At 44.6% G+C, this 13,320-nt stretch overlaps 2 protein-coding genes across 4 annotated transcripts in view; both read right to left on the reverse strand.

Annotated features, from left to right (window-relative positions):
- The window catches only part of GRIN3A (glutamate ionotropic receptor NMDA type subunit 3A), a 146,069-nt gene that overhangs the window by 20,698 nt on the left and 112,051 nt on the right, over positions 1 to 13,320 (reverse strand). The gene's annotated exons all lie outside the window — the stretch shown is intronic.
- Positions 472 to 1,678, reverse strand: PPP3R2 (protein phosphatase 3 regulatory subunit B, beta). The gene has a single exon (XM_032419152.1). The coding sequence runs from the start codon at positions 1,608 to 1,610 to the stop codon at positions 1,098 to 1,100; it is 513 nt and encodes a 170-aa protein (XP_032275043.1). The 5' UTR covers positions 1,611 to 1,678; the 3' UTR covers positions 472 to 1,097.

Genomic DNA, 13,320 nt, shown 5'->3' on the forward strand with positions numbered 1-13,320 from the left:
GGTGACTAGGCTCCAGTACACACCTTAGCTGCAGGTGTATTCTCATGTGAGGAATTCTGGGCTGAATGTTCCATTAGAGAAAAGGCTTCCTGGGGTGAAAGAGCTCTCAGCTTCCCTGCCAGGTCCCAGGTCTGATGTTTAAAACTGAGTTTAGCTAGTGCAGATGGCATTTCCCCCTGCTGCAGAGACGTAGTTGCCCATCTCTGCCTCTGTCTTGTGGGAAGAACGACTCTGAATCTGTCCCCCCTCTAACTGGGGGTGATGGAGGGGCTGGGTTTTGGAGGTAGGAGCTTTCTGGGAAGGTCCTTGCCCTGTTTGGCTGGAAGCAATCTTAACTGAACTTCATATCAGGATGGGTAGCCCACCCTGAAAAACTGCCACTGAGGCTGAGAGTTGGGCTGGGCACTTAGTCCAGGCTTAGCATTTCTTGTAAGAGCCCTGAGACCAGTTCCTGGTTAGGAGCTGGAACGACAGGACAGGAGGAGCCCTCCAGGCGGGCTCAGGGATTTCTGGATGCAAGATGGGGAGCAGGCTGCAGCCTAGGAAAGGGAAAGACGGGCTTTCACTGCCCAGAGAGAGCTGATTGAAAGTTGCTCAGCCAAGAGAAACAGATCTGTTTCTCTTGCCATAACAGGAAGTTAACAATCTGTCAAGAGAACCTGGATACGAGTAAATGAAGAGTTCACCTAACACCTGATTTAAATTGTGTAATTTCCTCCCATCTATAAAACTATGAGAATAAAGGCAAAGATATGTATATTTTCTTATTTTTGGATTTTTAAAGTTCTTCTTGACTCTTTATAGTTTGGTTTCTGAATCAAAACACAGAAAAGGATGTTTAGAAAGGCCTTTTGATTTTCTTTCCCCACCATTCTCCTTCATCTTGGTCTCCCCCAATCAGGGTGTTACCCTGAATCATTGAGAGAAAAAGAATTAACAACACAGAGTTGGTCATGAGGTTCGTGTTAGAAAAATGTGGCTTCACGAAGAGAAACACTTCCAAATAAGTCAGAGAGACAGCTGCTGGGCTGCCTTGAGCTGATCTTAAAAGAGACAGAAAGGGAAGTTAAGAGTTGGTGGGTGGTGCTCTTAAAAGCTCACACAATCACCACCAACTTCTTGTGGACCTCCAGGCCTCCGACCACAGCGCTGAATTCCTCGAAGGATATTTTCCCGTCTCCATCCTGATCCAGGATGATGATGGTTTTGTCCACGAGCTGCTGTAACTGCCAGTCCTTCAGGTTGTTGCCCACCATCAGCTTCAGCACCTGGAAGAGCTCCCCGTTGGAAATGTAGCCGTCTTTATCAATGTCGTAGATGCTGAAGGCGAACCTCAACTTCTGCTCCTCGTCCCCCCTGACGCTGAACTGGGAGGCCCCCAGGATGAACTCCTTGAAGTCCACTTCTCCGTTGCCGTCGGTGTCGAAGATGTCGATCACTCGCTGCACCAACGGGTTCTGCTGCAGCTCGGGCACGGACATGAACTCTTCCACACTCACAGAGCCCGAACAGTCCAAGTCCAGCTTCTTAAACCTCTTGCCTAGCTTTTTAATTTCATCGGGGTTGAAGCGGGAGCAGATCTCCTCCGGGTAACTGGCTTCATTTCCCATTGTGGACGCAGCACCGCTCCCAAGGGCGGTGGGCGCGGGCGGGTTGACGGTTGCGCGGGCGGGTTGACGGTCCCCCCTCCACCTCATGGAAGCGATGGAGCAGGGAGGGGAGGGACGGGGAGAAGGTAGGAGAGAGTGGAGCGGGGTGGAGGTTGGGGAGATGGACCCCCAGGAGAGGGACAGGCTGACAGGCTGCTCCGCCCTCCTTCCTTCTTTTCTCCCTAGTTCCCTTGCTAATATTTTATCTTCTCACTTCCTCACTTTTCCTTAGTAAACTCCAAAACGGCAGTATCCCCAGCACAGTGCCCGACGTGCGGTATGTGCTTAATCAATATGTACAGAATGACTGAGCGAATTGCAGTCACGGGCTCTTCATGCTTCTTACGCAGGCCTAGTGCAAGGACTAAATGAAGTAATACATTAAAACGTCGATCTTATACATATTTCCTAAATTCTCTACCAGGATTGACATCCTTCCGGTACAGTGGTCCCTGACCTTTTTCAAGACATGGGGTTCAGGGTCTTTGTAAGAGACCACTCAGATATCACACAGAATTTCTCACACGATCACTGATAAGTGGTAACATATTCCTGAGGAATATACACAATGCTGAATTCGGGGCATCTTTCAAGAAAACACAGTTCCCAAGAATATAGCCTTGGTTGCCCTAATACTTGGAAGCCATCATCTTATGGCTGGTCTTCATCTTTTTTGAACCAGAGCCTGGTGGCCATCCTGCGGACCACGTTTGGAACGGCTGTAATGTGCCCAGAGAAGCCTTTTGCATGTTTCGAGAGCAACAGTGGTCCTTCTGCTGTCTCTCTCTTTCCTCTTTGCTTAAACTGGATTTGTTCTTTTTGTTAAACATGAATCTCATGCGCCCCCCACCCCATATTCCTTCTTCCTTTAGGAGCACATCAATTACTCCAAATGCATAAGAAATAAATTTGACTCAAGAGCAATGCAGTTCACAGGGACTAGGGGGAACCCCAGGCCACTAAATCAAACTGAAGGGGGCAAACATTCACTTAAAAAATGCTAGCACCTTCTTCGTGTTTTAAGTTCAGCCAAAATATCACTCTAAAGGCAACTATGCTGAAACTGGCACCACAGAGCTATGGGATACCTCACCCAAGAGCTAGACAGTTTAAGGGGAAAGGGAAGTTTTGTAGGCTACAATATTTAATGACTGAATTATTATCCCAACTGATTGAATGAACTGGATCTGAAAGAAGCATGACAGGATGGAAAAAATTTAAACAGAACAACCCAGCATCAGCTCTGAACTGCCCGCTTAGTAGCAGTAAGGCTTTAAACAACTCGCTTAACATGTTTTCCCACCTGTGAAATGGGGCTAATCATACATTTTGTACAGCTGTATGAGGATTAAAGCTGGTATTAGCCAATACGATAAATCATTATCATCATTATTATTCTTACTAATTTCAGTACTATTGCCCCTGCTGGTGGAGATGAAGTCTTAAAGAATGAACAGTTGGCAGCCAGGGTCCTTACATGTATGGGTGTCATTTAATGAGCATTCCTTCGTACCATGTGCAGCGCGTCACTCATTGCTCTAAGCACTTCCCTCAGCATTAACTTTGGCTCCCCCAGTTCAGCACATTCCTTGAGGACTGACTACAGACCTTCAATCGCAGGCTCGAGGACCTCACTGACCCATCAAGCACACTTCTGGAGTCCTCACTGACGTACCCCTGATGGTCGTCATTTGGAAAGGAGATATTAGTGTGGAAACTTTAGTAAGTGTATTCCTCTATTCCTCTATGTGTTTTATTAGGAGGTAGTGAAGGGTAGTGGAGAGAGCATAAGAATCCAGCAGACCAGGGGCGCCTGGGTGGCTCAGTTGTTAAGTGTCTGCCTTCGGCTCAGGTCATGATCCCAGGGTCCTGGGATCGAGCCCCGTGTCGGGCTCCCTGCTCAGCGGGAAGCCTGCTTCTCCCTCTCCCACTCCCCCTGCTTGTGTTCCTGCTCTCGCTATCTCTATCTCTGTCAAATAAATAAATAAAATCTTCAAAAAAAAAAAAAAAAGAATTCAGTGGACCAGGTTCTAGTCCCTGCTCTGCTCAGATTAGCTGTGAGCCCTTAGAGGAGCCATTCCTGCCCCAGCCTCAGTGTCCTCATCTGTAAAATGGTGATAGTAATTATAACTGCCTTCTCCACTGCATGTGGTTATTCTGAGAGCGAGATGCAGGAATGCATATAGAAATGTTACATAAGAGGGGCGCCTGGGTGGCTCAGATGGTTAAACGTCTGCCTTTGGCTCAGGTCATGATCCTAGGGTCCTGGGATCAAGCCCCACATTGGGCTCCTGGCTCGGGAGGGAGCCTGCTTCTCCCTCTCCCTCTGCTTCTCCCCCTGCTCATGCTCTCTCTCTCTCTCTCTCTCTCTGTATCTCTGTGTCTAAAATGAATAAATAAAATCTTAAAAAAAAAAAAAAGAAATGTTACATAAGAGAAGTATTGTCACAAGAGTTAACTCATGGTCGAACAGACACTACCAGGAAGATGGTACCACTTCCCTAAAACAATTCAGGGTGCAACCAAGAATTGCTTTATTCCTGCCCTGGAGAGGATGCAATGTCACGCTGGAGCTTAAGTTTTAGTCAATGTGAAATTGAGTTCCCCATTGCTCTACATTTCATAAACTTTGTAGTTCAGCATTATTATGGGGCTCAATGCCATTGATTCCATTTTCTCTGGCTGTTATTCCTAGTCATTTTCACTGTTACTCTTTCTGTTTATCACTGTGGAGGGATCTGGACCTTCGGACATTCACTGCAGTAAGTAAATTAAAAGGGTTGACTTCCAGAAGAAATCAGGAGCCGGATGGCACTTCCATTTCAGCAAGTCATTATTTTTTTCCTCAAGAGTTTTCAGGGAAAGAACTATGAGATGGCCATGTGCAAAAATAACTGCCAATGGAAAATAAAACCAACAAAAATGGAAGTGATGAGTCCTGTGGCTCATGTAAGGCCTCATCTTTCAAATTAGTTAGGAGAATGGGTTTCTGAGCAGTATCACACAGTCATTCTGGGAGATTCCCAGGCGGTGGGTTGTTGACCTTGACCTGGAAACCCTCACCTATCTGTGATGTCGTCAATCATCACATTAACATCAATTTGTGTTGGGGTTAGCCATCTTCCAGACTGTGGAACCACATAGCCCTGAGTTTAAAACCGAGCATCAGATTTCTCATCTGCAAAGCAGGAATAATATAATGGCGTCATAGTGTTATTTTAGGTTTAAGTGAGAGAACATCTCAAATAATAAAAAAGCCATCTAAAATAGCATGCCGGTGTACAGTAGGTTCTCAATACCTTTTGTACCCTATCTTCTTTCTTGTCCCTTTCTTACTCCTTTATTTGCTTTCTCCAAAGCAGATGTTTGGCTCTGGCTATATGTGTTTTGTTTTTCTTGGATGTGACAAACTTTGTTTCAAGTTCAAATATATATCGAACACCTACTGTGTGCCAGGCCCTGTGTCAGCTGATGGGTCTTCTGTGGTAAACAAGATACAGCCCCTTGAGAAATATATAGTTTTGCTATTGAGAAATCCACAATTTAATAAAGAGTATGACTGGAAGGATGTAGTGCAATTTGGTCAGTCTTTTATGTTTATCATGTGTATTCAAAAGGATCAAGAATAATCTGTTTGATATTCTTTCGTAATTCTGGCATGGTATTTAATATGAGCACTGGTATTCAATCATCGTTTTGCTATTTAACAACTCTGATCTTGGGCAGAATTATTTATTTGAATCATGCTCATCTGGAAAACAGGGACAACTGCTAACTCATAGCATCATTTTCAGGATTAAATGAGATAGCACACATTAAAGAATTAGGCCCCGTGCCTAGCACATAGTAGGTACCAAAATGATAGATGTTATAATTATTGCCTACTTTAGGCTTGCCTGGAAAATTTTAATAGACTGTTTACATATACATACATGCAGATACACTCAGCTATTCATTTGTTTTCTCCACAAATATTTATTGAACATCTACGATACGAGAGGCATACTGTGGTGATCTAAAGCAGATACTCTTCCAGCTGTCTCTGTCCTCATGGAGCTTACAGTTTTGCAGGGAAGATGGACATTAACCAAATTATCATGTCCAGAAATGTTAAAGGGGCACCTGCAGTGAGTGTTGCAGGTAAGAGGTAACACAATAGGGATTTGTGGTGCCAGGGGAGTTCACACAATGGGAATTTGATCCAGTCAGAAAGATGAACTAAACCTTAATTGGAGAAGTGATGACTGAGCTGAAATATCAAGGAGAAGAAGAAATTAACCAGTTGTTCTGGGCAGGGATGAGTGTTCTGGGAAGAAGGAACGACATGTGCAAAGGCACTGGGGCAGGAGGAGCATATCAAGTAGGCGAACTTGAAAAACGCTACTGTGGCCAGAACAGGGAGGTTGCAGGAGGGCATGGTATTAGATGAAGTGAAGAAATGTCTGACCGTTCCCTAGACACTGAAGAAAGTGCAACGTTTATTCAGTCATTCCTTACAGGGCATCACTTATCCAATCGTATTTCTTCAACATGTAGAGCACTGACGGCATTCAGGGATGGTCCCTACTCAGAAAGCTTACTGACTGCTGAGTGACTTGAGGCATCAGGAAGTTGTAATTAATTATAACACACGATGGAAAAGGCAAGATGTCATCAGAAAGGTAAAGGCTAAGAGCTATAAGAATTCAGAGAACTGAGAAGTGGTTGGGAATTCCTAGAATTCTTGCTGGGGACAAATGGAGAAAGACTTTTCTTTGCAAGAAGTACTACTGTTTGATCCTGACAAAGACAAGGGGGACAGGTACCGTAACCACAGAAGTGGGAAAGGGAGCAGCTGGGGATGGCAGCACCTGGTGCCATGTGGCTGAAGTACCTGAGTAAAATACCAAAGTGAAATGGAAGGAACCAGATCAATGGGAGTTTGAATATTTGGCCAAGACATTTGGTTTCTATAGGACACAGAAAGGTGACTGAAAGCGCACAAGAGTGACTGAATCAGGATTCTATTCTAGAAAGATGACTCTGGCATTGTGAAGGGTGAACTAAACAGGGGAGAGATGAGCAGCCAGCCACCGAGGACGACCACACGTGCTCGTCTGGAAAATGAGAGAGTGCGGCAGGCTGAAAGAGGTGCTGGAGGTGAAAGGCCAGGTGTACCCATCTGCTTGGCTGTCATAACAAAGAACCACAAACTGGGGGCTTAAACAGAAGTTGACTGTCTCCCAGTTCTGGAGACTAGAGAAGTCTGAACTCCAGACGTCAGCAGGGCCGTATTCCCCCTGAAACCTATAGAGGACTCCTTCTTTGCGGATTCCGAGCATATGACAGTTTGCTGGCAGTCTTTGGCATCCCTTGGTTTGCAGCTGCATAAATCCAATCTCTGCCTCATGGTCATGGTGTTCTCCCTGTGTCTGCCTCCCCTGAATGACTGTCCTCTTATAAGGATGCTGGGCATGTTGGATCAGGGACCCATCCTTCTATAGTGTGACCATGCCTCAATTTAACTAATCCTGTCTGCAATGACCCTGTTTCCAAACCGGTACCTCGTTCTGAGGGGTTAGTTCATTAGAACCTCAATATGTCTTTTTGGGGGACATAATTCAACCCATACCAACCAGACCTGACGTCTTACTGGACAAGGATAGAGGGAGGGGGCAGAGGTGACTGCACTGACTTCTCGGGCTAACCAGCCCTGTGCTCAGATGTTGCAGGAAGCCACCTATGATGTATGATGAGAGGGGCACCCTTTACGGATCCCTGGGCTCCCCCACGATGCTGCCTTCTCATCTAACATGTCCTGAAATTCCACCAACTCCGACAGCTCCATCGGGAGAGAGTGTCTTCAGAGACCTTGGACGTGACGAGGGAATATGAGGGCAATTTCTCACCTTCTTAGACTTGGTTAACGATGTTTGTGAGGAACAAAAGAGATGGCTTTTCTGATAGTTTGTGACACTTCACATCACAGCCACTAGATGGCAATCTTCACACATTTCCAAGCTTTCTGTTTTTTTTCAAGCCAGAATCTTGAGAGCCTGGAAGCAACTACTTATTAGCACAGGGAATAATTAGGGAGGAGTCCCGTTTCATGTGATTCCCCTATAGATTTCAGTGTATGGAAATCTCAAAAAGTGGAAGGAAGACCATCTCTCACAATAGTCCTAATCAGTTTGAACACTGTTCACGCCTTTTAGTTGCATAGTAAATAACCATATTCATAAATATTCATGAGTCCATTGAATGTAACCAAGGGAAAAAGCAAAAACTATTAACAGTATTCGGTCTGGGGTATATTTTATGCCCAAGCATCTCTGGTATACAAAGGAAGAGACCCTTATTCCATGAGGTCTGTTTACTTGGTCATTAACAAGGGTGAAGAGGGCACTGGCTGGAATTAGTTTTCCTTGTAGCAAAATTTCAACTTCTGTCATCTACTGTAAGCAGAGAGCAACAGAGTAACAGTCCCACCTTTGTGATGATGTGGCAAGAAAGGAAAGCAACAGGGGAGAATTGTAGGGCTCCAGCCTGCCCACCCAGTCACCTGACTTGGAAATACCACTGATCACATTTAAAGAAAATAGTTACTGTTGTTTCTTTAAAAATCTGATTTAAGTGTATCGTCATGGTCTGCACAAGTGTTTTCCCACTCAAACCTAGAAGCTGAGTTGGAAGAAAGGAACCACATGATATGATAATCTGGTTAATTCAGCACTTTGCAAGGTAGAAAATTCCAGAATCATGTATTTCTCAAGTCCTCCAGTAAAACAGTCTTCAGTTTTATAACATGTAAATAACACATAAAAGAATCTTTATGTTGGAATTGTAAGATGCTTGTTAACTGTAAGATGCTCCTGCTTTCTTGGAGATGGGTCCAAAAGGGCGGGTGCACCAACTGTAATTTCCTGCATGTGCTTGTTATTTACCAAATATTTTTTCTTCTGTACACATAATTCTATACTCAGGGGAAGAGGAGGGAACATTTATTAAGCTAAGCATTCTTCCTAAAATAGCTCATTAAATATATTTCACTACTTATAGGTAGATTCTATTATTATCCCCAGTTTGGGGGTAAGGATCTGAAGTTTTAGAAGCTGCATGGCTTGCATGGACACACAGGGATGGAGCGGGGTGTCAAACCTCAGTATGTCTAATTTGGAGCTGAAATTTTTTCAATTATTTCAGACTGCCTTCCATATGGAGATTTAAAAAGATGTGTCTGCTCTTGTGGGGGTCGCAGGGGAGCTGTAAGGCAGAACACAAGGAAAGGTGGTCATCTACGTACGATGTCAGCATCCCTGAGGAGGTCATAAAGTCCTGTCCATCCAGCATCACTGGGTGCAGTGTCTCTAAAGGGTGGGGCCGAACTGCACTGTTTATAATTCCATGCCTCAGTGTCTTGCTCATGCTCTGACTGGAGGGTTCTTCCCCGACAGGGGTTACCTCCTCCAGGAAGCCTTCTCGGATTCATTCTTGCTCTTCCATGAATGATTCACGGGCTTGCCTGTGTCACTGCTCTACCTTGTATCTTCTCCTGCTGCCCCTGTGACGGTGTGGCGTCGGGGGTTTGTTCACAGGTCTGTCTCCCTGCCTGTGAGTTCTGTACTCATCTCTGCATCAGCTGCCCCTGGTGCAGGGCCGGCACACAGGCGTTCAATACATATCTGTATGGATGGATGCATGGATGGAGGAATGAATGAATGAATTCATTTGGTAGCAGAGTATAAGAAGGTGAGGCCTTTTGGAGATTGGCCTCCCTTTCTCCACGTGCAATTCCACTCCACGTCATAAAAGGACACACGTACGGCTTTGTGCTTCTTCAGGTTTCCAGAAAGCATTACCTGGGTGGGATCCATCTGACCTTATGCTTGGCTTAAATATGAAACTTAATTACTTAGGCTATGCCAAGGGAAGCACTCAGCTGTCAAGGTGGCTCCCGATACACGGGATTTTAATTTAAAGCAATCTACAGTCATTAACTCTCCTTGCCTCACCATAACTTTCATCAGGTTGAATAGCAGTGACATTTTAAATTGAAAAAGGAAGGGGTAGGGATGAGAGGGGCAGGAGGCTGTTGAGATGTGACCTAGTTGTCAAGAGCAGAAAAGACTGCATTAAAACTCACCCCTCCCCCACCCCCATGCCATTTCCTTTGGGTTTTTAAAGACAAACTGGAAAGAAAACTGACCAGCATTGAAGTTTCTTGATGTGACTTGTGTGATCTATTTGGCTTTCAATGTAGAGTTGACTAACCCTTTCCTCCTCCCAACAAAAAATTAATGTAGGGAAGAATGGATTTACCTGGAGAAAACTCCATTTTCTCAGTGAACAAATATTAAGAAGTTTCATATGGGATGCACATTTTGGTGGTCTGGGGCAGTGGTCAGAGATGGAGAGCCCAGACTGGAGGCCAGCCAGTCTGTCCTTCTCTGTGTCCCAGGATCTGTATCTTTTAGGTCAAGATCCCTCCAAACCTGTCATATCAGCCTGGGAACTATAGCATTCTCTAAGCCAAACATGCTACACAGCTCAATCTTAAGGTGAGGAAACAAGCTTTAGAGAACTTTAGTGATGTGCTGAAGGTCACTCAGTTGGTTCATGTCAGAGTCAAGACAAATATGACAACTACCATTCACTCAACACCTACGTTTGTAGATGTCAGGCACTTCTATGTACATTATCTCTGTTTCTTACACCAAGCCAGGAGCATCAAATATTGTTCTCTCCATTGAGCAGAGGAAACTTAGAGAGGTTAAGTAGTTTGTGTTCATGACTTTGTGATGTAGATAATTTTGAAATGGGTTATTTTTACATTTGCACCTCTACAGTGCTCTTGAAAACAAACCATTTAACTTCAGCTTTAAAAAACAAACTAATAATGAGCTTAGCAGACATCTCACTTCATTCCTTCCCAGTGGTCCCGTCCCTTATTAGATGAAGTTCAGGATTGGGGAGGCCATGGATGGAGTAATTTCAAAGATGGAATGAAGGTCAAGTTGAGGATGAGCTCAGAGATGGAATGGTGCAGTTTCCTATCATGCACTCTCCTTGATATTAAGAAACACTGAAAAGTACAATGATTTACTTTTATACTGTTCCAAACTTTACTTCTCCTTTTCCTTACACCATGTAATCAAGGCCTCTGAATTCTAGAGATGGAACTCCTTTCATGGCAATGCTCAATTTCCTGCTCAGTATGTATTTGTTTACCTCAGCACTCAACAAGGAGACCCTTGGATTCAGAGGCAGAAAACCCTGTAACAATCCAGCAAGATACGGATTCAACTGAAGTTGAGAGAGGTTACGTAACCTTTCCAAGGACATAAAGCGCCTCCTCATAGTCATGGTAGAGCCAGGGTGGCCTGGCTTCCAAGATCAGTGTTGTCCCGGTGGTTGTACTTCTCTTCTCTTTCTGACCAAGGCAAGGCATGAGCTGTCTATCTCCCTGCAGGCTGGACCTGTGTTTGGGTGCAGAAGCTACACATTCTCAGATGGTCAGGCTGCGGGCACATTCCTCTAGCAGTCCCATCCCCCATCTTCATCCACTGTGAGGGTTTATGCTGGACATTCTTTTGCCCTTCCAGACCCACTCTCCACCTTTCTCCATCCAGCTTTGTGCCCTGGGGAGGTCCTCTGTGGACCACACTGACAGGCTCCCTTGACCTAAGGCCATGGTAGGAGATGAAGAGGTTAGAAGAGCTGAGGTCAGGTATTTATTCTCTGGCCATCTCCCAGCCAGGTTACTGCAGGTTGGCTATGTTCCTCGTCAAAGCCTACAGCTCCTGTTAGAAAGCCCTCTGCTATCCCCTCCCCCCGGGTTCTAGGAATGGCTCTCTCCCTTTTTTCCTTTGAGCCTCGATGTGGTAATTGCTCTTCCACTTTACTTGCCCTGGGAGAATGTACTCTTTCTCTTGGTTTCCTTAAACCATACCTTTGCAAATGGTTTCTTGGAAATTCCTCGGACTCTTTGAGTGTGCATCCATTCTCTGCCAAGACCACTATTTCCTCTCCTTCTTTGCTATTTGCAGTTGGTTGAAAGTTTCAACCAATTATTTACTCGATCCATTATTTAAAAGAGACTTTCAAAAAAAAGATATCATCATAGATCTTAATTTCTTGAAGAATCTTGGGAGTTTGCTAAACTGTAATCTGCCACCTTCCTTTTCCTGGTTTGCAAATAACAGATTCCACAAAACGGTTGCTCTGGAACTCTAAATTCACTCAGTGACTTTACCAAAAAATGACATTTTTTTTTTTCCCCCTGAATCAAAAGAAAATGGAGGAACTTAAAGTCTGCCATATGTTTTCCCCAGTGGAACTGAGTGCCAATGAGTCTGCCATGGGCACAGGCAGAGTTGTGCTAGGAAGACCATGGAGAAACATCTGAGGTCGATTTAAAATTCCTCTGAGAATTGCTGAAGTCTGGTTGGCAGAACTGGACCTGCAATTTTCTAGGCAACTCTGGGGACCGGATAAAGCCCTGGAATTCAAAAACATGAGTTTATCTTCCAGAGAGACTGCAGCTAGACAGCTCTGGGGTTGCCAAGAGATGGGAGGTAAATAGATCAAGGTTCTCACAGGGGACAAAGTACTAATGTCCAATTACCAGAAATAGGAAGAAAAAGCATCTTTCATGTCGTGTTACTAGGTGACCAGATTACTCATTAGCCAAACTAGGATATTTTTTCGGAGGGCAAGGGTGTTCAGTTACTCTGTGGCAACATATATAGGCTGGGACTTGATCTGGGAAATGGGAGGTCAGGTCGGAAATAAACAGAGGAACATCTTCCTCAAGAGCCCCTGTTGGGAGAGGTGCCCTCCAGGACATACCTGCGTCTCATCATAGAGTAGTTATTGCATAAACCAGGAGCTGCCATAGTGCAGAGCACCGTTCTTCAGAAAGAATAGCTCCATGTGTGTTCAGAACGTTCCCTGAGGCTCAGGGTGGCTCTCTTACCACCACACACACAGAATCTTCTTTCATTTCGGTCTCTGAGGTTCTAATTAAGAATATACATCTCTTCCACTCTCTTTACTCCTACCTCTCTCCCCTTCCAAATTCAGCTGATCTGTGGGCCCAGGGCTGTCTTAACAACCATAACTTGATCCTGATGTCAGTCTCTTATCCAACTCCTCCTGGCTCACTACATCCAGATTTCCCCAAATCCCCCTCCCCTGAGTTTGGCTTCTGCTGATTATTTGTTATTCAAAATCTGTCTTCTTATTTGTCCACACTTAATTTGGTTTTGTTTGAGATTACTGATAAGTCCACACAGTCCTGGAACATTTATGGTGAAACTTCAAAATCCTTAACGTTAAGTGACCTTGTGGTTAGCATATTTGGGCATAAGCTCAATATTTTACAAGCATTATCTGACTTAATTTTTACCCCAATCCTATAAAGTGCCCCAATTTGCAGAAGATGAGGCTCAGAATGGCCAAGTAACATAACACAGAGCTTAAAGGGTTCAAATCCAGAACTGTCTCCAAAGCCCCTGTTTTCAACCATGATGCTATACTGTAAAGAATATCAATACTCTTCTCTCAGGATAATATAAAGGGAAACCATCATCACTGGATCAAAGCTGGGAGGGCTCTTGCAGATGATAAAATCCAAATACCTGATTGTATAGATGAATGGAAGTGGGTGGGATGAGAGGAAGCAACTTTTTCC

Source organism: Phoca vitulina, unplaced genomic scaffold, assembly GCF_004348235.1.
Source record: "Phoca vitulina isolate PV1807 unplaced genomic scaffold, GSC_HSeal_1.0 scaffold21, whole genome shotgun sequence".
NCBI lineage: Eukaryota > Metazoa > Chordata > Mammalia > Carnivora > Phocidae > Phoca > Phoca vitulina.